Below are 7,527 nucleotides of genomic sequence, written 5' to 3' on the forward strand. Positions count from 1 at the left end.
TATTTCTCTTGGTAAAGGAAAGGTATGGAGGCTGTCATTGCTGGATCCTCTTTATGGAAAATGCAGGTTGTCTGGCTGTCATGCCAATCCAATGGCTTCAGTACTTAGTGTCCTGGCCTGGAACAAGTATTATGATCAGGAGCTCTGATGGTTTAGGGAAGCGTTGAGACTAAGGGCAGCAGGGCCACAAGTGTCAGGATTGCTAGACTCAGTTTAGGTTTTATTTTCTGCCCCGCCCCCCAAAAAAAATTCTACAAATCTTTCCAGCTTTTTGGATACCCAGCTAGTATTTTACACACTTTATGCTGCAGAAAAAGGGTTTTCAGTGCTCCTCCTGCATTCTGTGATATCTTCTATTGGCCACTGTAGATGAGGAGTAGTAAAGATCTTCCTGCAACAGCCTCTGAGATATAATTCAGCTGCCATCCCCCCAACACTTGTTTGATTTGAGCGAGCTGACCAACAACTTTTACTGCAATCGATGAAAACTCTCTGATGAAGTCCGCACAAGAAACCTGTCATGTGGAAGTACAATAGAGGACTCATTGGATTTGCATCTATGGATCATTTGGCTCTGCGAATGCTTGTCTCTCGAAAGCCATGATACTCTGCAAAAAAAATTATACAGCAAGTAAAGCTTCTGGCAAATACTGTAAAGCAATATTGTAATTACAGAAGAAAGAGTAGTTCTCTTCATTGGCTTCCACTTCACCTTAGAATAAAATTCAAGCTCCTGTGCTTTGCCTTTAACTCCCTCCACAGTTCTTGTCCCACTTACATTTCTGACCCGATAGAAAACTACTCCCCTAGCGGCTCTCTTGGCTCCTCCAATGACCTACTAATAACTTCCTCAATCATAACCTCATCACAAGCACGGCTCCAAGACATTTCCAGAGTTACCCCGATTCTCTGGAATGGCCTTCCTCGTCCTATTTGGCTTGCTCCTACTTTCTGCTCATGTAAAAGAGAACTCAAAACCCATCTTTTCAAACTTGCCTACCCATTTTCTTCTGTCTCCTAAACCCTCACTACTCCCCCACCATTTCATATCCTCCTCCTATTGTGTGATACTTCTCCCTCCTAGATTGTAAGCTCTCCGGGACAGGGTCCTCTCCTCCTCCTGTGTCACTGTCTGTATTAGTCTGTCATTTGCAACCCCTATTTAATGTACAGCGCTGTGTAATATGTTGGCGCTATATAAATCCTGTTTAATAATAATAATTGCCTTTTTGGGGGATGGTAAGATGCATTTGCTGCTTTGTGCTATATGTGACCCAAAAGGCTCATTTGAAGCATATAGTAGTAATAAACCATGGAAGCCAATGAACACCATGCAAACTTACACCATGTTATTTCTCTTTAGCAAAATATGTTCCCAGTCACTTGGAGCCATACTAGGCATGTCCCATCATCCAAAACCTAGCACATGTATGGTCAACATGCTGTTTATGTTGGTGTCCCTGTCCACGGCCATCTTTGGCACTGCTGCTAATCAATACCACTGTAGGATGAGCTGGGCAGTGGATTCACCACCGCCTGTTTCTTTACAATAATTGCAGGAAAAGACAATATTGGAGAAAAAAAAAACCTTCAGTGTATTTATCAATATAGCCTGCAACAGGAGCTGCTATCGGTGGTTGTCAGACAGAGGAAGCAGCAGCTGGTCTCGGAGATTTCTCGAGCAATGTTACTGCATCAGGCCTGGAGCCCATAAATTATTATTATTATTAATAAACAGGATTTATATAGCACCAACACATTATGCAGCGCTGTACATTAAATAGGAGTTGCAGGTGACAGAGATATACAGACAGTGACACAGGAAGAGGAAAGGACCCTGTCCTGAAGAGCTTACAATCTAAGAGGTGGGGGAAAGTATCACACAATAGATGCAGGGGGTTGACTCAAGATACTTATATAAAGGCTTTTTGGGTGAATATTATACATCCAAGATGCTCAGCTGCATCAAACTCTTTTTGCTCATTCCTGAAGCTCACCTTGCTATCAGGGAGGCACGGCCCAAACGCTTCCAGCAGCAGGTTCTCTTCTAGGACGGCTTTTTCGAAATCTGCGTAGGACAGCTTGCTATCGTGATCGTGATCCTGGAGGAGACAATACAAAAATCCTTTTTTATGGGTTTTAGAGCAAACAAAGTTGAGTGTGACAAGTATTCATATAATTGTGAATTCTAGTAAAAATCTTAATTTTATCAGCCTGTTGATGGGATAAAAAGGTGAGCATGTTTTTTGCACAGTTGAAAAATTGACATTCACATGTTAAACCTTACAAAAGATTTAAGTGATTGAGTTTATCTCCCAGCTATCCAACATAGTGAGTACACACTGCAATATTTATAACCGATGGCTGTTACTTTCAACTGTCCGATCAGAAGTGCATTTACCAGCTAACTGATCAGAAGCAAATTATTTTTGGGTTTCTGATTGGACAGATTTGAGAAGCTGATAAATATCAGTGGAAAGCACACAAGTTGTGTAGTCTGTGTGAACAATCGAGCAAATATCATGTAGTTTACCCCGACCCCAGAAAGAATTAGAAGGGCAATGTGTGTGTTTTTTGACTTATGATTATTTGATCAGACCGGTTCATCATCCCATTGTCATTGTGCAACTTGTGTCTTAGGCCAAGGCTGTCCATTTTTATTCCTCAATAAAAGACAGGGAGGTGAGTTTGAAAAGATGGTTTTTTAAAAGCTTTTATTAATCAGCAAAAAGTAGGAGCAAGCCCAACAAGACGAGGATGACCATTCCAGAGAGTCGGGGCAGCTCTAGAAAAGTCTTGGAGCCGTGCATGTGATGAGGTTATCAGTGAGGAAGTCATTAGTAGGTCATTGGAGGAACGGAGAGAGCGGCTAGGATAGTATTTTTCTATCAGGTCAGAAAGGTAAGTGGAACAAGAACTGTGGAGGGATTTGAAGGCAAAGCACAGGAGCTTGAAAGTGATTCTAAGGTGAAATGGAAGAGAACAAGAAAAGGAGGCAGCAGAAGAGGAGCGGTGTGAAGGATGGATGAGTCTGGCTGCAGCATTCATAATAGATTGTAGAGGGGAGAGTCGGGCATGTGAGAAAGTCAGTAGTAGGTCATTGGAGGAGCGAAGAGAGCGGCTAGGGGGATATTTTCTATCATGACAGAAAAGTAAGTGGGACAAGATGTGTGTTTGTGTCCTTAAAAATGTCCCTGCAACTTCAAAAGAAATAACAAACCACACAGCCCCCAGCACCAATCTGAATCTGATGTAACTGCTCACCATTTTCTTTAAAGTTATCTCAACCAGGTCCTTGATACCCTCGTCTGGATCTTCCTCTGTAGGCTGCTTGAGAAGACTGTTCTTCAACATATGAAACATCTCTTCCCTAGATATATATCCATCACTGTTCAGATCATACACTTCAAAACAATCTGTAAAGAAAAAATGTGAACACTTGAATCACAGCTCAGTGACCTGAACAGAATAATGAACATTTATATAACAAAGAAAAATATATTTATGTGCAAAGTATCAATTTTAGAACCAGATTACAATGTGAAACCATTTCAATAAAGATGAATTACTATTGGAAGCTATGTTATACACTGGGGTCCATAATTAAAGCAGTGAAACTGACATTCACTGAAACATTACCTGGTGGAGTGTAGAGGCATTAATCTACCCGACAGGGTAACAAAAATGACAAAGGGTTTCAAAACAAAACATACACTAAGAAATAAGAGACTTCTTCATTTGTATTACATTCCTATTTATTGTACAACACTGTGTAATATGTTGGCGCTATATAAATCCTGTTAATTACCCCTACCACCTGGTATTCCTGAGTGCTGAAAGCAGTAACCGCGAGTCACACGCGAGGGGTAGCTAAAAACATTAAAGATTAACACTTACCTGGTCCCATCGGTGTCCTGCTCGTCGGATCCCATCCTCTGGGCAGCGTTCTCTTTGTCCGATCTTCAGCCGGCGAGTGCACTGATGTTGCCTGGGAGTTCCCAGTGACGTTGGTGCATGCGGGAGGCGCGGCGCGAAATTCAATTTATTTTGTATTGGATTCAATACAAAATAACTGTTGAATCCAATACAAAGTAATCATTATAATATATATATATATGCATGTTATATAGGCTACTGTAGTTTTATTACAGGTTTCAGTATTTCTGTGTACCCTTGTTTTAACAGATTTTTGTGTTTTTTTATTTAAAGTTTATAATTAAATTTATTATTGTGGCGAGTTATGCCTAAGAATTATAGGCCTACAATGTAAAATAAATTTTCATGCAAAACAATGTACCGCTTTTGGCGTAAAAATACGGACAGAATTAGAATGCCAGGGGGGTTATTAATAATAACATTACTTACATTTTATTTTTTCATCCAGTGTTCCGCGGAGAAACACTGATAATCCTTCGATCCATTCGGTCACACTAATGTAACTGTCATTGTCTTTATCAAATCCACGGAAAACTGTAAACAAGAAATAAATCATTTTTATCGAGAAAGTGCAAATACAGACGTAACAACTGACACCTGGCGCAATGCAATGACATACACAGTGCAGTTTCCTATAGCAACCTGATTTCAGTCTGCTGTTCTCAAGTCACTGAAAGCTGACTGCTGATTGGTTGGTTTGGGTTATCGAACAGCATTGTAATAGCTCACCCCTGTCCATAATCATATCATCGGTCATGGTGAATGTGTTGTGTAGTATATTCCTGAAGGTGTTCCTGTCTATTCCACCCCTGATGTTCGGATCTATAGGCCGACCCACTATTGTGTTGTACAGCCGAATGAGACATTCAACCTCTTGTCTGGAGACTACAAGAGAAAGAAAAAAAATACATTGATTAGGATTGGTTTTAGTTGGTTAACAACAGGAAGATTATGACACTGCACACATTCCATCAGTATAGAAACTCAGGGTAACACTGGGACCAGGGGAGCCTATTCACACCAATGTTGATGCATGCGTGTTGATGAGTGTTGCATTAAAGTAAATTACTCACGTGTTTAATCCAGAAAAGGACAGGTGATATTTCCTCTGTAATAAGCCTTACACCTGCCTGATCATTAACTTTTATTATTTATAATAAAAAGGATTTATATAGCCCCAACATATTATGCAGCCCTGTACATTAAATAGGGGTTGCAAATGACAGACAATTACAGAGAGTGACACAGGAGAAGACCCTGCCCGGAAGAGCTTACAATCTAGGAGCTGTCAAGATCACCGAGCTGCGCATGCTCAATGTTTGTTTCCTGGATGCCCGGCACACCCCAGATTCTCTTGTAATTGCTAGGACTGAATAAACCCCACGCACCTGTGTGGGAGTTAGGTCATCCCAGCCCAGACCAGCCAATCAAGACGTCTGGAGATCTGAGTGAAGAAGATCTCTGCACCCATGATGGAACGGGTACAGGTGAGGTGCATTATCACGTGTTTCACTGCCATGCACATCCAGCAGCAAGGTGCATTGGGGGGACGTGCAGAATGAATGTACAGCGCTGCGTAATATGTTGGCGCTATATCAATACTGTTTAATAATAATAATCTGCTTCATTTTCCATCAGCCCCCCGCTGCCACTCACATCCAGATCACTGCCAGCATTGCAGCATTATTGCTTGAAAACATTCCCTGACCCCCTGAGGTTACTGTGAGCCATAGCCCATGTAAATATTGGGTTGTAATCATCTATATACTGGAGTATCACATTAATATACTTTATTACAGCCCCACTAATTGTGTGAATGGGCCCTTGGAGTAAAATGGAACTAAATTGCCTGTGCAATGCAAGATCGGGTGATGTGGCAAGAAGACAGAAGAGAAGATAGAAGATGGCGGTGCCCTGCGTTTCCTAAGTGCCAGGATGAAGAGGAATCCCTGGCCAACACGGGACCGGATTGCAGCAAGCACCAGCACCATTGAGGGATCTGCAGGATTAAAGGTAAGTGTGATTTTTTTTTGGCTTTAGCTTACTTCCAATTTAAAGAGGGACTAAACTCAAAAACGGCCAAAACTAAAAAAAAAAAATCACTTACCTTCAATCCCTCCAGGCGCCGCCATCTTCTCCTCTTTTTCCTGGAACTTCTTACTACGTCACCCAACCCAGGTGCGAGATCAAGTGACGTAGTTGGAGAAAAACACTTGCACATCTCACTGCGCATGCGTAAGATCAGCTTTTTTCCCCCTTTTGACAAAAACGCTTCTTCTGTGCATGCCCGAGCATCTAAGAGCCTTCTGGGATTCGTGACTTAGGTATCCCGGGAGATCGAAAATTAGGGGGCGGTGCTGCACCCCTTTTTTTCAATTAAAAAAAAACAAACAAACCCCTTTTATGTAAAGTGAAAATTCTGAGTTTAGGTACACTTTAAGTCTCATACAGAGGTCCCATGAATGCAGAGTATGGTCGCTGGAAATGATCTTTTATAATTGTCATTATTAATTTATGATTGAATGAACGATGTATACACAGCACAGTTCTGTTCTATAGGAGGGGGGAGGACGAGTGAGCGGTGCCTCACTATGCTCTCCTCCATAAGAATGCACAGCCCTCACTGCTGATTGGTTGCTCATCAATCCGCCAATGTTGGGGTATCACTGTACACATATCAGATTTTCAGAGCACGATCATTCATCTCGAAAAGACAAAAAAGGGAAAAATATGACGCAAGAACCTCAAGTGCACATTGGTCCAATTCCCTGCATCCCTGTGATTCCATCATTTCGGGCCCTGGTGATGATGGGGGCCCTGTGCAATCGTCCAATGTACCCCAGCCTATAACTGTCCAATCATATTGTCATGTATATGGCATTGTATGTAAGGTTAAAGGCTATGATAACAAATAAATGAAATGATATAACATAATCTGCTATATGAATAAAAACAATAGTACAGATTGGCAGCAAAATAATAATAATGATGATGATGAAGATAATAATAATGACAATGATATTATTAATGATGATAATAATGATAATGATGATAATAATAATTATAATAATAATGATGATGATGAAGATAATAATAATGACAATGATATTATTAATGATGATAATAATGATAATGATGATAATAATAATTATAATAATAATGATGATGATAATAATAATCAGGTCACCTGGATAATAAAAACAATAAATATTCTATAAACATAAAGTTTTGTAAAGTTTCTCATACAGCTCTGATAATATTAATAAAGGGCTCCGGATAGTTACAGTGTCTGGCGGATCTGCTCAGGTTCTCAGCCATCTTCTGCAGATTTTTGCGGTTCATAGAAGAAGCCGGCTGGGCCATGGTTCCGGTTCGGGTTCTTTCTGTCTCCACGGAGAAAGGACAGGAAATAATGGATGCTACAACAAGCCGTTACTATAGCGATAAGCGCGCCAATCATATGTGACGGTGCCGTGACATCACTTGTATCCAGCAAAAGATCGACGTGAAGGCGGGAGAAGAGCTATGATTGGTCAGTGACATAATCGGGGCGGGGCTGTATCATTGTTTATGGGAGATTCATTGAGTGAA

General features: G+C 40.9%; 1 protein-coding gene across 1 annotated transcript; it reads right to left on the reverse strand.

Moving 5' to 3' along the window:
• Positions 1–123: 123 nt before the first annotated feature.
• CLXN (calaxin) lies at positions 124–7,395 on the reverse strand. The gene is made up of 6 exons (XM_072412862.1): positions 7,221–7,395; positions 4,666–4,821; positions 4,366–4,470; positions 3,265–3,416; positions 1,998–2,102; positions 124–608 (listed from the first exon to the last, which is right to left on the reverse strand). The coding sequence occupies exons 1-6, from the start codon at positions 7,297–7,299 to the stop codon at positions 558–560; spliced, it is 648 nt and encodes a 215-aa protein (XP_072268963.1). The 5' UTR covers positions 7,300–7,395; the 3' UTR covers positions 124–557.
• Between the last annotated feature and the right edge of the window lie 132 nt (positions 7,396–7,527).

The sequence above is a fragment of the Pyxicephalus adspersus genome, chromosome 5 (assembly GCF_032062135.1).
Source record: "Pyxicephalus adspersus chromosome 5, UCB_Pads_2.0, whole genome shotgun sequence".
NCBI lineage: Eukaryota > Metazoa > Chordata > Amphibia > Anura > Pyxicephalidae > Pyxicephalus > Pyxicephalus adspersus.

Excerpts from the sequence above, each read along its gene's own strand:
- CLXN (XM_072412862.1), bottom strand. The coding sequence starts at position 7,299 with ATGGCCCAGCCGGCTTCTTCTATGAACCGCAAAAATCTGCAGAAGATG. Across the intron at positions 4,822-7,220 it reads GAGCAGATCCGCCAGACACT|TCTCCAGACAAGAGGTTGAA; the intron begins GTAACTATCCGG and ends TTTCTCTTGTAG. Across the intron at positions 3,417-4,365 it reads ACTGGATGAAAAAATAAAAT|ATTGTTTTGAAGTGTATGAT; the intron begins GTAAGTAATGTT and ends TTTTCTTTACAG.